At 34.0% G+C, this 26290-nt stretch overlaps 1 protein-coding gene across 1 annotated transcript; it reads right to left on the bottom strand.

The window, feature by feature from the left end:
• On the bottom strand, positions 1-26281 carry LOC149154977 (putative proline transporter 2). The gene is made up of 5 exons (XM_089444274.1): positions 26011-26281; positions 25784-25878; positions 25470-25662; positions 25199-25329; positions 1-27 (listed from the first exon to the last, which is right to left on the bottom strand). The coding sequence occupies exons 1-5, from the start codon at positions 26279-26281 to the stop codon at positions 1-3; spliced, it is 717 nt and encodes a 238-aa protein (XP_089300400.1).
• Between the last annotated feature and the right edge of the window lie 9 nt (positions 26282-26290).

Genomic DNA, 26290 nt, shown 5'->3' with positions numbered 1-26290 from the left:
TTAGCGTAAACGACGACGCCCACGCCCCTGCCACATTCAATAATTACTTCACCTCAAAATTACGTTACTCATATTTCTAATCAACCATATAAGTTACTAGAGGAACATGCTTACAAACATTTAAAAGGTAGTTTAGTTTAATTGGTTGTTTGATGTAAATAAACAAATAATCTACTGTCGGTCCCCAATAAATCCATAAAACAGAAAACGCAATATTGTACTTTAGTTTGCATGCTGTCCCGGAATAAGGTTTTCTTCTTTAATCATTTTTGTACATACTAGCAATTGGCCAAAAAGGTGCAAAGATATATCGAAGTTTGGAAAGATCATCTTGTCAAGAAGAGAACATTGATGTATGCTCATAACAAAATTTTAGAATTAGAAATCAGCTACATAATATCAAAAATCCTCTTAATAACACACATACTCATAAATTTTTATTTCTAAAATACAAATAACTCAATACATTTAGTTACATTCAACTTAATGATAATGATGACAATATTCATTTTTAACACACAAAATTTGTAATAAAAAAACCTTTCCCTGTTTAATTATAAATATAGAACTTAAAAATAATAATCAAGCTTTTCATAATTTTACATACCAACATTTCCCCAAAATAACCATTTGCAATCCCTTACAAGCCTTCATTTTTATCATAAAGCTTAAACCATAAATTATTCATTCTAGTTTGATCTGGGAAACAAATATAGGTTGAACCTTATCTCTAATTTGATTCTACAACTCAACAAAAGAGACACATTGGAGTCAATTGTTTTCAAAAACACAACAAATTTAAATTAATTATGTAGAAAAAGAAATGATGTTTCTCTAGTACAATTAAATCCAATAAGAAAAACAATTTCTAATATTACATTGGAAACAGTGATAAGAAAAATTCCATGCTGAAAAATAATTTCAGACATTACATTGGAAACATTGATAAGAAAAATTTCATGCTCATGAAAAGAAATGTAGAGCAAAAGGGTTGGGTGGAGGGTAATGCAGAGCAAAAGTGTTGGGTGGAGGGTTTGTCTGGAGGTTGTTTTTCTAGAAACCACCTATTTTTACAATTGGAAGGCGTCCTTTTATGAGCATATTGCTTTGTATCTTTTTTTTTTTAAGTACGACCATTATTGGGTAAATTGAGAATCGATCATGCACCAATTAAATGAAATCAGGGGATTATGGTGAACTCTCACCAAGGACAAAGCACAACGGATTTTGCTGAAGTGTAAAACAGGTGCCTGATCAAGTCAATTAGGTTCCATACAATTCTTCTTTAGTGCAAAGAAACTTTCATTTCAAAATTACAACCAACATATAAAGAAATAACATAACATTTTACTTTTTCATTTAGAGGAAAAAATTATGAAGTCATATTTATGAATTAATTTGTGACTTATCTGATATAGATAATATATAAAAGTGAACTTATTGAATCAAAATTGTTCTTAAATAGATTTTAAAAAATAGAGAAAGAATAATTGAATTTTATATTGAATGTAAAAAATTTTAAAAATTATATTTATATAAATTAATTAATTAATTTACTTATATAATTATCAAATTTATTAACAATTTCATAAAAATAGAATACATACCTTTTATATAATTAAACTTCATTCATATGGGTACTCGAAGAGAGATCCATCTCAGCCATTTTTCCTGATCTGGTATTATAATTAACGTATAATTTCACACACTGTTTCTTGAGCTATAAATTCCTACTCAACCAATTAGATCAAAGTCTTAACAAAGTAACAGAACATGAAGTATTACAGAAGAGACACTACATAACAACCCTGCTATTGACTACCAGCTTATAGATAAATACATATATTTATGCAGTTACACTATAATTTCTTTCTGATTTAGTACATCTCAATTTAATGAGATAATGTAGCTAGTATTAGAAGATGATATAAATGCATAAACCATTTATGACATATTTTATTAAACCACATTCTCATTTAGTGCAATTATGTTACAGAGTTTGCATGTAAAAAATACAAATCACTAGACTGTAATGATACCTACTTGGTTTCACCAAAATGATACTACCTGGTTTCACCAACCAGCTTTAGGACACTAAGTACAAAACACCTCATCATCATCTTTGCTAGTTGATCGCATGCCATTGCCAGTCACCCAAATCTTTCCACGAGATTTCTAATAAAAATCTTGCAATGCATGAGTTAGGCTGAGTTAGATTCTTGACTATTCTTAATGGAAACAATTAGCACTCATATATTATACTGCAAGTGCACAACAATTTTTTTCCAACCAGAAACAAATTTGGAAGTCTAAAACAAATACAGAGTTTTTTAATATCACACCGGCAATGCAGTTCACACAATATTTACGAATTTAGAGATTAAAATATTCATGTGGCAAGGAAGAAAAGAAAAATAAATTCCATCTAGTCAACTATAAAATAGTTCATGGTCCCTTAAATAGATGTTATTTGGAAATAATAGATCCTATATTGTCTAATCAAGCAAAGGGAGGCAAGTTTTTTATGGAGATATGTGACAAGTAAAATATAAATAATGGGAAGAAGTTCATGGTCCATTAAATAGATGTTCTTTGGAAATAATAGATCCTATATTATCTAATTAAGCAAAGGGAGCCAAGTTCTTTATGGAGATATGTGACAAGTAAAATATAAATAGTGGGAAGAAGTTCTCTAGTGTAGATACCTTAGAGAAAAACATATTAGAACCTTGGATGATCAAGTGCCAATGATCTTTGGATTCCCTCTTTAGTATCTTCATAAAGCATTCATACCTGCACCCAAAAGCATTTCACGTGGATTCTAGGTATCATGAAACAAGCTAAAGTATGGGAAGACAATATAATGGGTTTCCATCCCTTTATTTAGGGATTTTCCTTCAACATATAAGAGTATAGATATTAAATAAAGGTATCAATTTTCTCTTTGTTCTTTCTGAACGGGGAAACTCTAATAGCCCCAAGGGTTAGCTCAATTGGTCGAGTTCTCATCATCAAAGCACCTCAGTAATGGAATGCCATGTGGCCAATTATCCTCAATGTTCTTGGGGTTAGGCTATGCTAATGAGTTGGTGGGAAGTGATCCCTTCGAGTGGATATAACTAGATAGTTTCTGTGGATGTAACAACCACATATCTCCAGTGCCTGTGAACCACACATAAAAATATATAAATAATGGGACAACTATAATGAATTTCAAGTTGGAAATGGATTAGATGCAAGTATTTAAATCCTCCTAATGAGTTACACAATAAGATGAACTAGCATTTATCTCAACTAAAGTGTGCATCTCCCTTAAATAAATGAGCCAAATATTGAAGAGGATGCCCCGCACGCCCCCAAGGGGGAATCTATTTAAGAGCTTTGAATATTTGAAATATTTAGCTAACCAAAACCTATCACCACATTCCCTCATCTAGAAATTAGTTGAAGGGGGATATTGATCACCACATATCCATATATCCATTTGGATTCTTGCTCACAACAAAATCTTTACTCATGACAAGCTACATAAATGAGGATTCCATGGACCCTCTCTTTGATACATATGCAAATGAAAAGAGAATTAGTAAAGATGTTATTTTTCGAGAGTTAGTTCATTGAAAAAGTGTGGAGGAAAGATATTAAATATCTTGTAAAATTCATTCACCCATGCAAGAGACAAGAGAAATGTCATTGACTTAAATACATCACTATCCTAGTTTTGTGCATAAGAAACCTCTTTTTAAGAGTTATTTGATGATGTTACTTGAGTTGTTAATGTGAAAATATAGATATCTTGTAATATATACATATCTAAATAGGTGCCCAACATCCCTAGCAATGATATCCAATGAATTGATCCAAAAAATTTGTTCAATCTAAAGGTAGAAAAAAAAATCTTGCTATAAAAATTACTTTTCTCTAAGTTCCCTTTGAAATTTAACTCCCTCTTCCCACATCTACCCAAGTAACCGGCCAACTTAGGTAAACATTTGACGAGAGGCTACTATGATATGATTCAACCTCCTAGGTGACCTTAAGGAAGTGGAATCGACAGAAACACAACATACAAACCTTCCACATCAGCTACAAGACCCTTGAGAACCATCCCAACACTTCAGGAAGCTAGCCCTTGGGTCCCACTGAAGTTTTTGATCACTTGACCTCTGGACGCTCTCTTGCTATAGGTGTGCCAGTGTCCAGGGGGCTTTGGATGCTCTCATGTTATAGGCATGCCATCGTCCAGGGACTATTTTTTCTAGTTATGTGCCAATGTTCCCCGGATTTAAGCCACTTTTTCAGGCCCAGATCCTAGTTCACCGCACAGAATTGAATGAAATCTTCATAACAATAAAATAAAAGGGAAACAATGATGCAAAAGCAAATCATTGAACAAGCTCTTAACCATACCCCTGCTAGCCATGACAAGCATTTCGTCAAACATATCACAAATATGTAATCTACAGGTGTAAACAACATATTTAAGCATAGGGATCTCATACTTTTCTTAGAATTTCTAAGAAACATTATTCCCTCTTAGAAATTGTTGTATTATCATCTAGTAGGTCATAGATACATTTTCCATTCATTTACAAGTAAAAAGTTGATGAGAGCCATAAATAGCCACTGTCATAAAACACATATATAACCAACATAATAGTAGCAAAAATAATAATGAAATCACAACCATATGATCCACATATAAACCAATATAATACTCATAGAAATACAAAGAGAAATAACCTTTGATTAATGATGCAAAATCCAAACTTGGGATGGGACTACCATGTTCCACCTGACCATAGAATGGATGAGCCAAATCTCTCTTTAGCCATTCACCCTCGTGCCATATTCCAAGCATGAATGTGGGACTCAAATTGAAAGAACCAACTGGGGCATACCGAGGCTAAACATCCTCACCCTCATCAATAGAAACCAGGCTTTATCGTAATCCATCCCGGATCATTAGGCAACATAATGAACATGTAATAACAAGCTTTACCATGATCTCCACCAGATCACTAGGCAAAAACAAACATGGATACCACTATATTTCTCCACCTACACCATGAGGAATTTTACTGCTTTACTGCAATATCTTAGGCTTTACCGCAATCCAAAGCTGGATTACTATGCCCTAAACGGAGGCCTACTCTCCATGCATTATCTCATATCCCAAACCTGCGATTACTAGGCCCAACAAAGATCAAACCACCTCTTGGCTTTATCGTATATCCTTCCATTCACCAGCAAGATTCCTAGGCCCACTCATGCAACACAATTATTGAGAAATGACAACAAGAAATTCCAGTTTAATTTGTAATTGAATTAAACGAAGAATTAAAATTGAATTCTATTCTCATAACAACTTGTAAATAGTTAATTAAGTTTAATTAACTTAATTAGCTTAGGAATTTCAAGTTGGAAGTCTTTCTGAAGTCATGTATATGTTATCCCTAAGTTTTAGGGGTCCAGTATGAGTTTAAATTGAGTTGGGTGGGAGGGTGGAAATTTTGTTTAAAAAAGTGAGTGCAACCAGATATCCCGGAAAGTAAGCGTTGGCCATAAGAGGCACCCTCCAGATGAGATGAAGAAGAAGAAGTAAGTAGGCAAATATGCAAAATACAATAATATTGGAAGTAGACAATGCAAATGCAATATGTTGCAATTATCTTTCTATTCAGTATTGCATTTTTTGTTTTATGGATTTATTGGGGATCGACAGTGGATTATTTGTTTATTTAAATCAAACAACCAATTAAACTAAACTACCTTCTTAAATGTTTGTAAGCTTGTTCCTCTAGTAACTTAAGTTGTTAATTAGAAATATGAGTAATGTAATATCGAGGTGATGTGGTTATTGAATGTGGCAGGGGTGTGGGCATCGTCATTTACACCAGTAAACAGTTGCGATTACACTATATGGCCAAGAATCTAGGTGGGCGCAGGTACATAGGAGCTATTCAGCACAAGTTTCGAGGTGAGGCCTGGGCAGAGTATGACAGTTGAATCTCCCAGTGGATGGTCGAGCCACGTGTGGGGATGCATGTTATGCGCATTTGACAAGGACGAAAGAAGGAAATGTGCCACCGGCCCCTGCGGGGGGTTACTCCAGTGCAACAACAACAACGTGGAGCCCCCTGCGACACTGGCAGAATTCACATTGGGCGAACGCATATCTGTCAAATTTTAATAACATTCTAGACAAATCTGTCAGCTACAATATATTTCATCATCTCTACATAATTTGGATGCAAAACCTTATGAAAGTTCTTTCCAACTAGTCAGCCTTTAGTTCTTCTTTCTTCTCCTTGTACAACTTCTCTGCTAAATTGGTCACAAGATTGCAAATACGCCTAAATTTGTGTACGATTCTCTCCACAACAAAACATATTTGCAGTTAGCATGGAAGCCAATATGAGGAGGAGAAGGCATGATGTTTTTATTTTCCATCAGTTAACTTATTGACAACATCCATAGGGTCATCCAGAGTGAGATGAGACCAATACCCAAGTCCGCCAGAGTGATTAGAGCCACTCAACGTTGTAATTTTTTTTAATGGGAAACGATGTTATGACAGATATTATTAAGTTTGATAGTGTCTATTTAGAATTTTTATAATTTTAATTTAATTAATAATTATTAGATAAGTGATAGGATTTAATTTTCATGGAATATTTTAGAATATTTATAGCAATATACACAAACTAATAGTTATCTAAAGTAGTTATATTTTTTTATTCTTTTAATTAAATTAATTAATTAAAAAATAAGCTATGGTTTTTTGGGCATGCACTAATAATAAACCACTAAATTGTAGCAATTTTTTTTAAATGTTAAAAAACTTCATGATAAAGTGGGAATACATCTCCATAATTAAGAATTTTATTGCATGTTTTTTTATTTATAAATGTATATATATTTAACTTATATATTAATTATTTTTAAATAGATTTATGACTTAGTATTTTTTTGTAATGTGAAATATATTATGCAATACATTTTTTATAATTATCATTGTTGACACTTCCATTCTTTGTGAAATTATATCATTTTATGTTAATTTTAAATTAATTTTTATATACAATGATATTATTTCCAATAATTTCTAAAAGTTTGTACCCATGTGTGTTTTCTAATTTTAAATAACATTGAAGTCAAAACGAATAATAAAATCCGCCTTCAAAATGTGTGTTTTGGAGAATTTGGTATCTACGAATAAATACTAATTCCCTAGATAAGTAGTTGTATCTAGAACAACAGTTTAAAGTGTTTTAGACTTTTCCTATAAGCAATAGATAAGATGAGAAGATGAGAAGACCTACTTGTAGTTTCACTTTCCTCTCGTCTCCCTTGTATCGATCTTGTCGCTCCTTCCCATACTTAATATGCTTGAGAAGTACCTATAAACACAACAAAAAACAAAGAATCGATCAAAGCACACGATCTATTGAATATAAGTGAAAGGAACCAGATACAATTCACACATATAAGCATAATGAAACAATACAAACATGTGGGAGACAGGTTCAAACACTTTATTAGATAGAAGATGGAATTACAACCATTGGTGTCTGATTCAAAGCCATTCCTTCATCTTGGATCCCATCCACATCACATCAAAAGCATGACAAACTTGTAGCATTACAGTACTTGCTCTAAAGCCAAATCTCATAGCAGCATTATCTCCTTACAATTCAACATAATCCAATCCGTGATCACTTAGATGAGTGGTCAATTTATAGGAAGATGAAGGAGGTTTTGTCATAAATGGTGGCATTGAATGGCCTTCCATACTTAGAATTAGTTCCATGGAGGAAGGGAAGATGATGGGGGCAAGATTTTGGGGTGAACCAAAATCCCATTTCCCCTATAAATAGTTCTTGAGGCCTATGGGTTATGGGCCCACAAAGGCTATCCACAACGCTTCTCATGATCTCACTTGCCTTATTTGGAATTACTGAAGGCCCTCGCCAGAACAAGCAAGGATGGTAATGCATGATGACATTCTCATCTTTCTTCATCCACACATGCGCTTTCTTTTTGGGGTTCTTTGCAGCTGTTGCTTCAGCTGCGGATTCTTGTTGACGCTCATTCTTCAACATACTTCACGCATTCAGATTTCTGCCAATTAAATCTTGAATAGCCGCCCTTGATATTAACTGCAACTTCAGATAGCTTTTCGTTTGAAGATCAAACATAGTACATGTGACTTTGTCCAGACATCTATGACTAAGTATCTGCATAACTTAGAAACGTAAATAATACGATTTTTCAATAACAAGATCTTCATATTCAACAACACCAGCAATAGGATGGCGTCTATGATACTCTCGAATCTCTTTCAGATGAACATAAAATGCACTGAAGATGTTCTACCTGCTCACGCCTTTACCTCCAAGAGCGGCGATTTCATCCTTCCTGCAGTGATCCTCATCCATACTTGTAAAATAGATCTTCAATCTCACTCCCACGTATGTCACCAGGAAGCTTGCCAACATAAATTACGCTGTTTGATCTTCTCATTGTAGTTTTCTAGGAATGATAGTCGTGGTGATCAAAACTATCCTCAAGAATGAACCAGATATAAAATCTAAAATATGCTCTAACGAATTCGAAGCAGGACCTGGCGACGCAAAGCCCCAACTGCTCGTGGCCCTTTCAGCCGATTTCTCCAGTTTGCAACTGTCCTTATCGTAGTGAAGATGGGAGCCTTTGTCTCCTGGAGCTTTGAGCTTTCCTCATTTCAGCGATGGCTGCAGAGAATCTAAATCGCTGGCAAACAATTCAAACAAAAAAATACACAAACATAAATTCACAAAGACGCATTTCCTTATAAATTCACAAAGATGCATTTTCCTTATTTACAAACTTGGTTACAATTTAAGGCATCTCAACGTTAATCAAGAATTCTCCAGCAACTACATTTTACCCTCTCTCACACGCACAGGTTTTTTCTCTTGTTCCTTGATTCACTAATGAATTCTTAATATCTTGTTATACATACATTCAATGTTAACTGATTTTTTAACTGAAATTTGTTCATTAACTGAATTCAGTTCATGGTTGGCCTGGTTGTCGATGTGGTTGTCCACGTGTCTTCTTTGTCTAATTTTTTTCCACTAAGGTGTTTGGATGCTCCTGCATCAGATGAGAGGATAGGATGCACCCTAACTCATTCCTCATCCATTTTCGAGCTCATAAGAGTTGATAAGTGAGGGAACCTTCTAGATGAATCCAAAAGATAAGAATATTCCCCAAACCCTATGTGAATTTCACTCATTCTCGCCCAACGCAGGTGAAAGGAAGCCTAAGTGCTCTGCAGAGCACCTTGGCAGTGGACTCAACTGCTCTGCAGCACACCTTTAGAAGGGCTTACCTGCGTTGGTCCCTCTAGATGTTGTTACTGGATGTCTTCAAGTCATGAAACTGTCTAGGAAGGAAGCATTCAAAGGGGTGACTTGTTTAGGGCATGTAGCAACTAAAACTGGGGTTTGATGAGCCCTAAAACACTGACCTGGATGATAGGATTGCTATGCCCAAATGGATCTGTAACAGCTGCCCCCTAAAGCATGAAGTTGGAAAAATGCCAATGTCGAATGAAATGCTTTACGATGTGATGAGGAGGTATTGAAGTGGAAGGTGACCTGCATCAATTACAATACACATATCATGATATTTGATTTTACATGAATTGCTGAGGGAAGACATACCCATGCTCAACTTATAAACTTTCATTACATGTACATAAATAGTTGTCTACAAATATAGAACCATGATCAGAATGAATATCAATGTAAAGCCATTGTACATATGATTTAGTATTCCTGAAATTGTAGCCCATATGGATGAAACTAGATCCGGGGTCTTCTATCTCATTCAATCATTTGCTCAAGTACAAGTCTAACCATATGAATATCGGATTTGAAATCAAACATGGGAAGATTGTTATGAAACCAACTCACAAAAAGATAGAAAAGATAGATGAACGCCTTAGAATTTAGCCTCTTCGAGGGGGAAACCTCCTTTACATTACACAAATGAATGATTCTTTGATGATTCAAATGAAAAAACCTCCTTTCTATATATAGGAGTCTAAGGAGTCACAATATAACCTTGTAGACCTAACAATAATAATATAAAGGCACAAAAATAACAATAGAGGGATTCTATGGGGCACAGTAATAACAATATGGGGACAATAGGGGCACAACAATATTAATAAGGGATATAATTACAATAGTAATGGGGTAATCACTAGTATTATAGGGACCTAACATCCCCTCTCCTTCAAAAAAGTGTTGTCCTCAATGCTTGAGTAGTTCTGGATGCTTCTGTATAAAATTCTCATCCTCCCATGTGGAATCTTCAACGAATAAGTTCTTCCACTTAATGAGATACTCCAAAATTGATCGATTTCATAGCTGGCGAGTTCTTGTTTCTGTGACTACTTCCGGTTCCAATATATTTTTTCCTTCCTCGTCAAGTTCTGACAATATTGTTTGAACTGGAAGCTTGTCGCCTATAACCTTCTTTAAACATGAAACATGGAAAACTGGGTGCACTCGAGAAGCTGCAGGAAGCTCCAATTTGTATGCCATAGTACCAATCTTTTGCAACACCTTGTATGGACCATAATACTTTGGTGATAATTTATTATCCTTCTTAGCTTGCTTGAGGGACATTTGTTTATATGGTTGTAGCCATAGGAATACCCAATCACCTACATCAAAACTTCTTTTGCTACGATGTTGATTTTCCTATTGTTTCATTCTATTCCGCGCCAACACGAGGTTGCCCTTTAAGAGTTGGAGGACTTGTTGTTGATGCTCGATGTGATGTTCCACTTCTTGAACCTTAAAATTTTCTCTTAAATATGATGTGATGGATGGTGGCTGATATCCACTTGTTGTGGTATCAACCTTATAGGTTGTGGAAGACTAGGGGCAACAACACTTCCATCTTTATAGTTGTGAGTGGTATGCTTCCTGGTTGCCATAATTTTGCTTTCCATTTTTCTTTCTAACCTGAATGCCTTCTCTAATGAATCAGGTTCTCAAAGGTGAACATCATGTTGGATATTATCCTTTAAAGTCCATATGAACACATCAATCCTATGCTCCTATGGAATATTTTTTACCCTTATGTTCAATTTTTGGAACTCTTCAATGTGCTCCATTATTGAACCCTTTTGTTTGAGACTTATCAATTGGCTAAAAAAAGTGTTGCTTTTTGTATCCTCATAATGTGCTGTCAATTCTTCTGTAAAAATTGCCCAAGTGATAATTTGTTTATGAGAGCAAAGCCATTGATACCATACAAACTGATTTGGTTCCAAATATAAAGTTGCAATACATACCTTTTGTGTGTTTTGCACATTATTGAGATCAAAAAATTGCTCCATCTGTAATATCCATGTTGCGGGATCCTTGCCATCAAACTTCCTCATATCGATTTTTGGAATATGGTGGGTCTTCGATCCAACATTAGAGTCTATGAAATCATGATTAAAATTTCTTTTGTTTGCATTATGAGTTTCCTTTACTACTCTTTCACCATTTGTAAGTATTTCTTGTAGAAAATTTGTCAAATTTGTCTTCAAATTTGCCATGTATCTCTTCAAATTTGTCTTCAAATCTATCTTCAAATCATCCATCTTGGCTTCCACACCCTTTATCTTAGATTCCACGCCATTTATCTTAGCTTCTGTTAGCTTTTTTGAGAGTGACATTTGTTGCACTTGGTCTTGTAATTTTGATATATCATGTAGCATTTCTTCCTCTTCTTCATGATTTATGCTAGAGATTTTAGGTTGCTTACTAGGTGTTTGCATTTTCTTTCCTCGAGGCATCAGTTACAAATAATAATGCTCTATGATTCCCTTTGAATTCCTTCAAAATAATTTTTCAAACCAAGCTTAAGCAAAAATTTAAAAAAAATCTACACACCTTTTTTCACTTTGTAGGAGCTCGATATTGCCTCTGATGTATCTTTGTAATTTCGGATCATCTAGTTTTGAAATTGTGACCTGTAGTAGCCCTCCGTGTCCTCTTTACAGTGCCACTAGTCTGATCCAAATTGGATTCTCCAAGGAAGAGTTATGCCAAATCTCCAACAGTGACCTGATTATAGACTAGTTCAGTAGAGCGAACTTGTATGACATGCCATGTGTCCCTGTTTCAACCTTTGGCACTAAAAAATATATACAAGAAACTACAGTCTATCCTCTTTCTGTACCTTCTTGCAAAACTTCAATTTGATGTTCAGAGAGAAAGTTATGATGATTTTTCCCAGGTCACCTGTTTGGAATGTAATTCAGGAGTCTGTAAAAAGACCAAACTCCTCAGATCATATCTCCGCAAATCTAGTGCGAAAAGCTCTGAAATTCAGACCCAAGGTTTAGTGCGATTTCATCTCAAATGGGTTTTTTTATCACTTCTGAAACATCATAAAAAAAACGTTATAGCGAAAATTCCACGATGACCTATTTGGAGTAGCGAAACCCTAGAATCCAAAGCTCTGATACCAAATGTTATGAAACTAGCTCACAAAAAGATAGAAAAGATAGATGAACACCTTAGAATTCAGCCTCTTCGAGGGGGCAACCTCCTTTACATTACACAAATGAATGATTCTTTGATGATTCAAATGAAAAAACCTCCTTTCTATATATAGGAGTCTAAGGAGTCACAATATAACCCAGCCGACCTAACAATAATAATATAAAGGCACAAAAATAACAATAGAGGGATTCTATGGGGCACAGTAATAACAATATGGGAACAATAGGGGCACAACAATATTAATAAGGGATATAACTACAATAGTAATGGGGTAATCACTAGTATTATAGGGACCTAACAAAGACACCATCTGATTACTAGCCAATGATGTAAGTTGTTAACAGATGCGAGAGAAATCACCGATAATGATAATGATCCTCAAGGTACTGCAGTACATTTTGCATGGTGTGAATGGATGATTTGATGTCGAATAACATACAAGGTCTTTCGATCGAAGGCCATTGATGTTAACCTATCGCCAAAAGCGAGAAACTTGCCATTGATGCATGCAAGCCTCAAGGTACTGGAAGGGTGTTTCTAAGTCAACTTCTTAGATAATGTGTTGATGTCGACAAGAAGTGACTCATCGCAGGAGGGCCTTCATGTATCCCACGTCAATGACACGAAATGAGTGTATTGATTTTAGAGATGGAATTTGACTGACGATACAAGGTTTAGGAATGGCGGTCATGAAAATGAAGGTTTATGGTATTGCAAAGGATGAATTTTGACTGAATGACTTCTCTTGAACATATCAACAACACTGAAATGAATTGGTAGCATTGACCCAAAATAAAATGATAGATGGTATGATAGACCAATGGTATGATAACTATCAAGCTAATAACCCATCCCAGATAGTCATGATGATGGAGTGAAAGTGTCATGTTCAAGAGCGACCTGCTACCATAAAGTGGTTTTCCCCTTTCTCCATTTTCCCCAGTCATTGCTGACCAGTACCTCTTTATTTTTTATCAAGCTTGAGGAGGATAAAATATGCTTGTTGTATAATTCCACCCTTCGGGTGAATCCATCACTATTTGATTTTTTAACGAGTCTAGTGAAGGTGAAACTCAGTCTTGTCTAGATGGACAAGTGTTTCGCTATTTGATGTTTTAACGAGTTTAACGACAAAGATAACTCAGTCATTTTCATGTCTAGAGAGTTTGAAAGGGGACAAAAATAAAACTCCACAAGTTCTTTTTTGTAAATTAATCTCTCGAGCTCAAAAAAACGTAAAATAATACAAGAGAGATATCATTTCCAATTTGTTAACGAGTTGAAAAGGACAAGCACTCGACAATCTTTTCATATTTCGAGAGTCTGAAAAGAGCTTAAAGAGGAATCCATTTTGAGGAATGAGTGGTGTCTAGGGTAGAAACTGGTTCCAGTGATGTTGGAACTTCTCAAAACATGTTTATTTAAGTGAAGAGGCTAGCTAACAAGACCACTCATTGCAACTGTTCCTCAAAAAGAGTAAAACAACCAAGTGAAAGCGTATGATTGGCCATGAAGATAGTGACGATGGAAGGAGAAAAACCAAGGCTCATCTGATGGAAGAGGCTGATAGAATGAGAATCACGAGGGTTAAAATGGAGATGGGTTCATTTTTACAAAATCTTGAACCATGGGAAACTATGCTTGGATTCAGTTTCATGTTTACATAAGCTTGAAACTACAAACTATGCTTGGATTCAATTTCATTTTTACACAAGCTTGAAATGAAGAACCATGCTTGAATTCAATTTCATTTTTACACAAGCTTGAAACGAAGAACTATGCTTGCTGTTGGTTTACATGCCCCAAACATGATAAAAGGGAGAGTCTCCTATAACCAGATGGAAGTCACTGCGATGAAGTGGGACGATTATCCAACACATTTTCGGCTTCGTCCAGATAGGGACAAAGGTGAATGGGGTGATTCCCTTCACATAAACTATAGGGACACTTAACTTTATGGCTAGGTGCATGGCCCCCAAGCTTCATTACATTCACCTAAGTAGACTACTTGTGGCTATCAGGTGGATGGAATGAAGGTTCATTTATGAGATCAAGTGAAAGACTCTATTGGGATTTTACGAGATCTAATCAAAGACTCGAATTGGAACTTTACTCCAGGGGACCTTGTTTCATTTTTTAATGAGCTTGACACAAGTCAAGGAACTCTGCTCAGCTTCCTTGTTTCATTTTTTAACGAGCTTGACACAAGACAAGGAACTATGCTCATACTCCTTGTTTCATTTTTTAACAATCTTGACACAAGACAAGGAACTATGCTCATAGACCTATTTCTTTTTTTAAAGAGGTTGACATAGTAAAAGAACTCTCCTCATATCCTTGGTTTCATTTTTTAACAAGGTTGACACAAGACAAGGAACTATCCTAAGATCCTTGGTTTCATTTTTTAATGAGGTTGACCCAAGACAAGGAACTTTACTCATGGGAGTTCTATCTATAATCTTACATCTATAATTTTTGAAAAGGTGTCTTTATTATAAACTATATATTTATAAATATATGTTGCTTCATTATGAGATATGTTACTTCATCATTGAATAAATCAAATATGTTACCAGCATAGATCCATCTTATATATATATATATATATATATATATATATATATATATATATGTTGCTTCATCGTTGAAGCAATTAGATATGTTATGATCTATCTTAACCATATATATTTATATTTTGCTTCATGGTTGAAGAAATCATATACGTTACCAGTATAGATCCATCTTAAGAATGGTTTTAGATCTAACAAGCCTTGAGAGGGATACAATCTAGCAGAGGTTTACACTTCAAGAGATTTGATCATTTTTAATGGTTGATATAAATATACCGTTAAGATGGATCTATACCGATTATTTTTATATGTATATATGTATATTTAAATGCATAAATAGCTTAAATGCCTTGAAAATTCCCTTGGTCACTTGAACTGAATCGTGTAAACTATATAGCTTAAACTATAATTCCAACAATTTTTTTCTAGATTTTCAAACATTATTAATCAACTTGAAGAAGGATCAAATTATATAATAATAAGACTACTTGAAATATTTGACATCCAATTCTTTTATATACTAGCACAACCACATTTGATTGATAAATGCCGATAGGCGTATATGAAACATATATACAACCACATTTTCCAATGTGGTTGATATACACTGATAGGCTTATATCAACCACATTAATAATTATTATGGGTATTTAGGATTATTTATATCAACCCAAATATAAATACTACAAACACTAAAATAAACATGGTTTATTTTGATGGTGAGACAATTCTTGTCACAATGTGACATTCAACCATGATTGACCATGTTTGGCTATGATTGACAATGGTTTACAATGATTGATATTATAAACCAAAGGGAATAATAAACCCAAGGGATTGATATTATAAACCCAAATGAACAATAAACCTAAGGGATTAATACTAAAACCCCAATGAACAATAAACCCAAGGGATTAATACTAAAACCCCAAGGGATTATGAACCCAATGGAATAATATTAAACCCAAGGGCCTAATACTATAGACCCAACAATCATAAACCCAAATGTAAATATTACAAAGACCAAAATAAACATGATTTATTTTCATGGTGAGACAATATTTGTCAAAATGGGACATTCAACCACGGGACTAATATGGTAAACCCAAATATAAATATTACAAACACTAAAATAAACATGGTTTATTTTCATGGTCAGACAATCTTTGTCAAAATGCGACATTCAACCATGGGACTAATATTATAAACCCAAATTTGGTAAACCCAAATATAAATACTACAAACACTAAAATAAACATGATTTATTTTGACGGTGACACAATCCTTGTCATAATGCGAGAATCAACCATGGTTGACCATGATTGATATTATAAACCTAAGGGAATAATAAACCCAAGGGATTGATATTATAAACTGAAGGGAATAATAAAACTAAGGGATTAATACTAAAACCCCAAGGGATTATGAACCGAAGGGAATAATATTAAACCCATGGGACTAATATTATAAACCCAAATATAAATACTATGAAGACTAAAATAAACATGGTTTATTTTGATGGTGAGACAATCCTTGTCACAATGCAACATTCAAACATGGTTGACCATGGTTGGCTATGATTGACAATGGTTTACCATGACTGATATTATAAACCTAAGGGAATAGTAAACCCAACTTATTTACATTATAAACCCAAACGAATAATAAACCCAATGGATTAATACTAAAACCCCAAGGGATTATGAACCCAAGGGAATAATATTAAGCCCAAGGGACTAATATTATAAACCCAAATATAAATATTACAAAGACTAAAATAAACATGATTTATTCATGGTGAGACAATCCTTGTGACAATGTGACATTCAACCATGGTTGACCATGATTGATATTATAAACATGAGGTAATAATAAACCCAAGGGATTGATATTATAAACCCAAATGAATAATAAACCCAAGGGATTAATACTAAAACCCCAAGGGATTATGAACCCAAGGGAATAATATTAAACCCAAGGGACTAATATTATAAACCCAACATTCGTAAACCCAAATATAAATATTACAAACACTAAAATAAATATCATTTATTTTCATGGTTAGAAAACTCTTGTGACAATGTGACATTCAAGCATGGTTGACCATGGTTGGCTATGATTGACAATGGTTTACCATGATCGATATTATAAACCTAAGGAAATAATAAACCCAAGGGATTAATATGAGAAACCAAAAGGAATAATAAAACGAAGGGATTAGTACTAAAACCCCAAGGGGCTATGAACCCAAGGGAATAATATTAAATCCAAGGGATTAATATTATAAACCCAACATATATAAACCCCAAGACAAATATTATAAACATTAAAATAAACATGATCGACCATCATTGATTTTCATAAATTATAAACCTAAGGGAATAGTAAACCCAACTTATTTTCATTAATACTAAAACCCCAAGGGATTAATACTAAAACCCCTAGGGATTATTAACCTAAGGGAATAATATTAAGCACATGGGATTAATACTAAAACCCTAAGGGATTATGAACCCAAGGGAATAATATTAAGACCAAGGGACTAATATTATAAACCCAATATTGATAAACCCAAATATAAATACTACAAACACAAAAATAAACATGGTTTATTTTGATTGTGAGACAACCCTTGTCACAATGCAACATTCAAACATGGTTGACCATGGTTGGCTATGATTGACAATGGTTGACCATGATTGATATTATAAACCTAAGGGAATAGTAAACCTAAGGGATTAATACTAAAACCCCAAGGGATTATGAACCTAGGGGAACAATATTAAACCCAAGGGACTAATATTATAAACCCAACGTATATAAACCCTAAGACAAATATTACAAACATTGAAATAAACATGATCGACCATCATTGATGTTCATATTGAGACAATCCTTATCACAATTCCATGTTGGACCATGGTCGACATCATAATAAACCATGTTTGACTAAGGAATAATAAACCCAAGTGACTGATATTATAAACCCAGGGGATTAATACTAAAACCCTAAGGGATTATGAACCAAAGGGAATACTATTAAACAAAAGGGACTAATAATATAAACCCAAGGGAATAATAAACCCAAGAGATTGATATAATTAACCCAAAGGAACAATAAACCCAAGGGATTATTATTTATTTTCATGGTGAGACAATCCTTGTCACAATGTGACATTCAAGCATGGTTGGCTATGATTGACAATGGTTTACCATGATCAATATTATAAACCTAAGGGAATAATAAACCCAAGGGATTAATATGAGAAATCCAAAGGAATAATAAAATGAAGGGATTAATACTAAGACCCCAAGGGATTATGAACCCAATGGAATAATATTAAATCCAAGGGACTAATATTATAAACCAAACGTATATAAACCCTAAGAAAAATATTATAAACATTAAAATAAACATGATTGACCATCATTGATTTACATATTGAGACAAGTCCTATCACAATTCCATGTTGGACCATGGTCGAAATTATAATAAACCATGTTTTACTCTGGAATAATAGACCCAAGCAATTGATATTATAAACCCAAGGGATTAATACTAAAACCCCAAGGGATTATGAACCTAAGGCAATATTATTAAACAAAAGGGACTACTAATATAAACCCAAGGGAATAATGAACCCAAGGGATTGATATAATAAACCCAAAGGAATAACCCAAGGGATTAACACTAAAACCTCAAGGGATTATGAACCCAAGGAATTATTAATATTAAAAAGTTGAAGAACGAAGAAAACCAATAATTTGATATTATAAACCATTGGGAATTAATAAACGTAAGGGGAAAATATTAGAAACCAAAGGGATAAAAAATGGCAAGGGATTAATAGGAATTAATTTTTTAAACCCAACGGATTGATCAACCCAGGTGACTATGAATATTGTAAACCTAATGGATCAATAAACCATAGGGATTGTTAATATTATGATTTTCATATTGACACAATCTTTGTCAATGCAATGTTGGACTATGATTGAACATGATTGATTTTCATATGGAGGAAATATTTGTCGCAATGTGATGTTGGACCATGGATGACCATGGTTGATTTTCATATTGAGACAATCTTTTTCCTAATGTGACATTGTACCATGTTTGACCATGGATGACCATGGTTTTCATAATGTGACATTGGACCAAGAGACCATCTTCGTCACAATGTGACCATGATTATTGACCATGGTTGACCATGATTAAGAATGGTTTATTTTCACATTGAGACATCTTTGTGACAATGGGACGTTGGACCATGGTTTATTTTCATATTGACCATGGTTGACCATGATTGACCATGATTGATTTTCATTTGAGACAATATTTGCAAAAATGCGGCATTTGACCATGGTAGACCATGATTGAAGATGGTTGACATGGCTGATTTTCATATTGAGACAATAATTCGTATAATGTTATGTTGGACCATGTTTGACCATGAATGGCCATGGTTGATGATGATTGACCATGGTTGATTATCATATTGAGACAATCTTTATCACAAAGTGACGTTGGACAAAGAGACAATCTTCATCACAATGTGAACATGATTATTGACCATGGTTGACCATAGTTGACAATGATTAACCATGGTTGATTTTCACATTGAGACAATCTTCATCAAAATGCAATGTTGAAACATGGTTGACCATGGTTGATTTTCATGTTGAGACAGTGCTTTCACAATGTGATGTTGGACCATGGCTGGCCATGATTGACAATGGTTGACTTTCATATTGACCATGGTTGAGCATAATTTTAATATTTTTAATTAAATGTTATGAATATTAATAATTAGTAATTATAAATATTAATAACTAATATTAAAATTAACATTTATAAATATTAATAATTAAAGTAATATTAATGTTTGTATTCATATTAATCAATATTAATATTAATATATAAGTGTGTTGTTAAGCATCGATGGCGAATTATGAGTGAGTAGTGTATTCTGCATATCATAGATGTAGGCGGAGTGCATAGTAATTAGCTGAAGGACCAAAACCTGAAGAAACCCCAAAACCACAGATACGTTGAAGAAATAACGTAAAACATAAGTAAACATAGTAGTGGTGGAGTAAATTATCGTTGAACAACGTTAGATCTCACAGATCAATGACTGGAATCAAATCACAGAAAGTGGAACATCGGGATCGCATCACAATCTTTGAAAAAGGAGGAAGCGATTGCGACATGCGATATGTAGTGGAACCAAAAACTTATCAAATGAACCCTAGAACCCCATCAAGTCTGTAATACATGTCAGAGTGGTTGTTAAACAGTGTAAGCAGATTATCGGGTGGAGGAAGAATGGTAAGTGGTATCGGAGAGCGAGCACCCGATTCCACTTAGTGTTTGACACGTAGCAGCGAGCGGAGTGGGGAAACCACTTTATCGGGCGGTTAAACCCCGTGCGTGTTGGCAACCCGAAACCAATGTAAAGCATTGGATATGCAGGAGGAGATCAACGGCAAAGGATAATGCGGAAGCTGATGAGTGGACTCAACGATAATTATAAATGCGGATGTATAAATTTTGAGATCCGCTTATATGGTTCGGAGCGGAAATTTAATGTATTTCCTTTGTATTTCTATAAAGTGTTGTGCCAAGGGCTTTTATGCAAAAGTGTTATTCAAACGTTTTGATAGTCGCATATCGGAGTCAGAGGGGGATAAAGGTATGTATGTGGTATGACCACGGTAACTGGTAATGAGCGACTGCGATAAAGGTGATTCTCGGGAATTGTGCAAAGAACGAGGATTGGCGAAAAAAGGTATGATGTATGTGGTTTTATGTGTTATCAATTATAAAGGGTTTATAATGGATTGAAGCATGATAGAAGGGTTTTAAGGTTAAGCACAATTATAACCCAAAGTTAAAAGAGGGTTTTCTATATGGTGCGGAACAAGGATTTAATAATGGCTTAGAAGGGTTGTATGAGTCCCGATATTAAAGGGAATGAAGGTTAAGGGGTGATTAAAGTCATGATAATGAGGATTTAGATTATGGGTTAGTCTATTAATATGTTTCCACATGAGAGATAATGGAAAGGGCCTTAACCATTACTATTAATGAAGTTTTGACCTGGTAGGTCATATCTATTCCTGGGAAAATGGTCTATGCACAGGTCTACATGCATACTGTGGGTAAAGTAGGGGTAACCCTATGTTAGATGTTGGACCATGGTAGACCATTAATAAAACTGCATATACAACCATTGTTAAATGTGGTTTAACATGGTTGACCATGGTTGATTTTCATATTGAGACAATATTTCTCAAATCTTGTGATGTTGGACAACGGATATGAATTGCCATGGTTGATTATTGTTGAAAATTGTTTATTTTCATATTGATACAACCTTTGTCACAATGCAACGTTGGACAAAGAGACCTATCTAATTAATAAACCCGAGCGACTAATATGAAAAACGCAAGGGAATAACATTAAACCTTATGATTAATATTAAATCCTAGGAACATAAACCCTAATATTAATAAACCTAAGGGATTAATATTATAAATGAAGGGGATTATAAACTAAAGAGATTAATATTAAACCATAAGATTAATGTTATAAACCATAGGTTTAATATTAAACCCTAGGAATACAAACCCTATGATTAATATTAAAACCCTAGGATCAATATTATAAACCAAAGCGATTACTAAAAGCATTGGACTAATATTAAAAACCTGAGGGATTATAAACTAAAGGGAATAACATTAGACCCAACGATTAATATTAAACCCTAGGAATATAAACCCTAAGATTAATATTATAAACCTTAGGATTAATATTATAAAACCTTAGGATTAATATTATAAACCTAAGGGACTAATAAATACAATGGATTAATACTAAAAACCCAAGGGAATAATATTAAACCCAAGGTATATAAACCCTAAGATAAATATTAAAAACCCTAAAATAAACATGGTTGACTATCGTTGACAATGGTTGATTTTCATATTGACACAATCTTTGTCAATGTGATGTTAGACCATGATTGATTTTCATATTGAGAAAATATTTGTCACAATGTGATGTTGGACCATGGATGACCATGGTTGATTTTCATATTGAGACAATCTTTGTCCCAATGTGATGTTGTACCATGTTTGACCATGGATGACCATGGTTTTCATAATGTGACATTGGACCAAGAGACCATCTTTATCAAAATGTGACCATGATTATTGACCATGGTTGACCATGATTAAGAATGGTTTATTTTCACATTGAGACATCTTTGTGACAATGGGACGTTGGACCATGGTTGATTTTCATATTGGCCATGGTTGGCCACGATTGACCATGATTGATTTTCATTTGAGACAATATTTGTCACAATGCAGCATTTGACCATGGTAGACCATGATTGAAGATGGTTGACATGGCTGATTTTCATATTGAGACAATAATTCTTATAATGTGATGTTGGACCATGTTTGACCATGGTTGACGATGATTGACCATGGTTGACCATAGTTGACAATGATTGACCATGGTTGATTTTCACATTGAGACAATCTTCATCAAAATGCGACATTGAAACATGGTTGACCATGGTCGACAATGGTATACCATGGTTGATTTTCATGTTGAGATAGTTCTTTCACAATGTGATGTTGGACCATGGCTAACAATGTTTGACGATGGTTGACTTTCATATTGACCATGGTTGACCTTGATTGACCATGGTTGAACATAATTGACCATGATTGATTTTTATATACAATCTATATGACAATGTGACATTTGAATAAATATTATAAACCCTAAAATAAACATGGTTGTCCATCATTGACTGTGGTTGATTTTCATATTCCCATAATCTTTGTCACAATGCGACGTTGGACCATGGTTGGCCATGGTTGATTTTCATATTGAGACAATATTTGTCACAATGTGATGTAGGACCATGGTTGATTTTCATATAGAGACAATCTTTGTCACAATGCAACATTGGACCATGGTTGACCATGAATGATATAGATTTGTATGCATTAATTATTAATGTGACAAATCCATATAAGTTTTTTGAAAATAACTATTGATAAAATATCATTGAAATAATAAGCTTTATACCAATTGCAATGATAGTTATATATGAAGACACTCATGCATTAAGTAATGAAACCATATATAATTAAAATGAAAATCTTATGGAAAAAATGTAAATATTATTGTTAACTTTTGCGAAAATTAATAAGTGTGAAAATTTTAATATGTCATTTTTTCTTTTAAAAAAATTATTATCAACAAATATAAATTGAATCTAAATTAATTTTAAACATGGTATATATTATTAATTTTTTTGTAGCTAGGTCATATATATATTAAAAAAATTATTGATCAAGAAATACAAATTGGATCTGGTTAAAATTAGAAACCAAAGGTCATACATAAATGGATTAATACATGTATATATTGGTTATTTGTGTTCTTCACAATCTTGGAAATGATTCTACTAATCAAACTATATTTTTTAATGTGGAGACAAATATTTTTATCACTACAAAATGATAGTGTTTTCTTTGCATTCATGTTTGATTAGCAACTTTTGTTAATTTAGCTTCTACATAAAGTTTAGGTCTTGTTGTACATAGTATTAGAATCAAATTATATTTTTTAATGTGGAGACGAATATTTTTATCACTACAAAATTATAGTGTTTTTTTGGCATTCATAATTGATTAGCAACTTTTATTAATTTAGCTTCTACATAAAGTTTAGGTCTTGTTGTATAGAGTATTTACAAGACTATGAATGCATGGTGGTGAGATATGATATACCATAGACTTTCGATAACAAAATCTCTAGCTTGCAAGTGATTTTCTATATTTTTTCCTTAACACATATTTGTGGGTACTTATTTCATGAATTTCATATTTATGAGATTAGATATTAATTTTTTAGGCTTTTAATTCTGTTTTATGTCATGTTTATTTGAGTTGTGGGGTTTTTATATGCTTAATGAAATTCTATTTAAAGATTTTATGAAAGTATGTGAGCATTTTATATTTATAAGATTATATGTTGGATTTTTGGGCTTTTTGTTCTAGTTATGTCATAAATATATGTTGGATTTTTGGGCCTTTTATTCTATTTATGTCATATTTATTTGAGTTGGGGGGATTTTATATGCTTAATGAAACTCTATTTAAGGATTTTATGAAAGTATGTGAGATTGTTGCATTGAAATAAGTTGTTAGTGAGCAACTTAATGATTCTTATGATTGTTACTAGCAATTAGTTGAATACCTCCAGTGAGATTTGGAATTGAATGAATATCTTGCATGCATGAATATAGCAACTACAATTATATAGTTACATGTATGATCACAGATCAGTGAAGACATGGTATGCTCTGGAGTCAATAACCATGAACCAGAATGCTGCCACAGTTGCTATCACGGATAACAAGGCAAAAAAACATACGTTCGCCCAATGCCAGATCTTCCCTAATGAACTCAAATCCTTTCCCTTCACTTTAATATACATATGGTTTGGCAACACAAATGTTAATGGTATCACACTCATTGCACCAGTAATATTCATAAAATCACCCACAAATGGAAGCAGAGCCCCAACAAGTGTGGTCACTGTCAGATATGTCCCTCAAGCCAGCACCCTCACTATCCAATTGCGAACAGAATACACACTTTCGTTGCTCCTTCCGAACTTTGTATCCAGAAACTCGTACATGGGGCTTCCACATATCTACAACCATTCCATTAGGGTTTATAACCTAGAGTGATATTTCAGGCGGAAAAGCAGTGGTAAGCGGTATCGAGAGTTTTGGCTCTGATTCCACAAATCAGAGGACATGTAGCAGCGAAGGAGTGTGGGGAAACCGCTTTATCAGGCGGTTAACCCCCATGTGCCTTGTCAACCTGAAATCTACCATGAACCATTGGATCTTTCGGGAGAAGATAAATGGCAGAGAAGTAATAAATTTTGGGAGAGCGTTTAAAAAAAAGACCAGAACCTTTTTTTTTTCTATGCGCTAGTCATATCATTAAACAAAACTTTTGCTATACCTGTATTTCTAGAAGCATGCCCGAATTAAATGCAAAAATGAGATTTGCTATAGCACCAATTGTTCTAAACATTCTTCTTTTACTTGAACCTGAACTTGAAATCTCATAATCCCTAGTTGGGCTATTGAGACCTACATATCCAAAGTAAGCAGAAAATTAAGATTTTGCTCCAAGCAGTTGTTTTAATACCCAACTTGACAAGGACCATGAACTAGAAGATATGTAAGCTTCACAAGTAAGATGTATCCTGGTTAAAAGAAAACAGAGATACCATTGCGTATATATAATCCAATAGTAGCAATGATATAGATGCAACTTAAGAATGTTGAAACACCGAGCCACAACCTCAGAGACGATAAGTGGGGAATGCCAAATGAAAAAATGCTACAAATGATTCCTGTAATTGTGATGTAGTAAGGTAGCTTCAGCGTGGTAGCTTCATTCTTGTGTAAAGTATATATTGCCTGCACAATAGTCAATCAAAAGAGATGAAAAATAGATAATTAATAAGGAATTGTTGCATGTCAAAGTAGGGGAGCATGGATTGGGGATAGGAGGTAATTAAGTATAAGAGTAGGGAGCTACCTGCAAATCTTGTCTAGCCAGAATGATAAATCCAATGGTGATCATGAATAGATTGATATATTGTAGAGTCCATGTCAAGTAATACATTTTACTACCTGGGAAAATTCACAATCACAATTGATATTGAAGGAAGAAGTGATTATGTACAAGTATGAATATGTTGATTTGATGAAAGTAAAAAGCAAGTATTATATTGAATGGGATGGGTGAGTGTAAAAGAAATTTACCATAAATGTGACCAGCTAGGTCTCTGTATCGACTATGTCGGATGCCTCCAGTTTCGTGGAGACACGCTAGGAGGGTGTTTGCATAGAGTGATATGAAGGTTGCTGCTATCAATCCCAAGGTGCCCCCTACCCATCCCAAGGGAACCATGACGATCCCTGAATACCCCAATGCATACGCACTGTTGAGTGATGTTATCAGAATGAGGCCAACTTGGTACCATGGATCTGCAATAATCTCAATATTATTATTTATCAAAGTTGGTATAGACATATACAACGT

The sequence above is a fragment of the Pinus tabuliformis genome, chromosome 9, assembly GCF_031772625.1.
Source record: "Pinus tabuliformis cultivar Carrire ecotype Pingquan chromosome 9, CPIR1, whole genome shotgun sequence".
NCBI lineage: Eukaryota > Viridiplantae > Streptophyta > Pinopsida > Pinales > Pinaceae > Pinus > Pinus tabuliformis.
This window is presented reverse-complemented; position numbering and strand designations above follow the sequence as displayed.

Excerpts from the sequence above, each read along its gene's own strand:
- LOC149154977 (XM_089444274.1), bottom strand. The coding sequence starts at position 26,281 with ATGTCTATACCAACTTTGATAAATAATAATATTGAGATTATTGCAGAT. Across the intron at positions 25,879-26,010 it reads CCTAGCTGGTCACATTTATG|GTAGTAAAATGTATTACTTG; the intron begins GTAAATTTCTTT and ends GAATTTTCCCAG. Across the intron at positions 25,663-25,783 it reads TGGCTAGACAAGATTTGCAG|GCAATATATACTTTACACAA; the intron begins GTAGCTCCCTAC and ends ACTATTGTGCAG.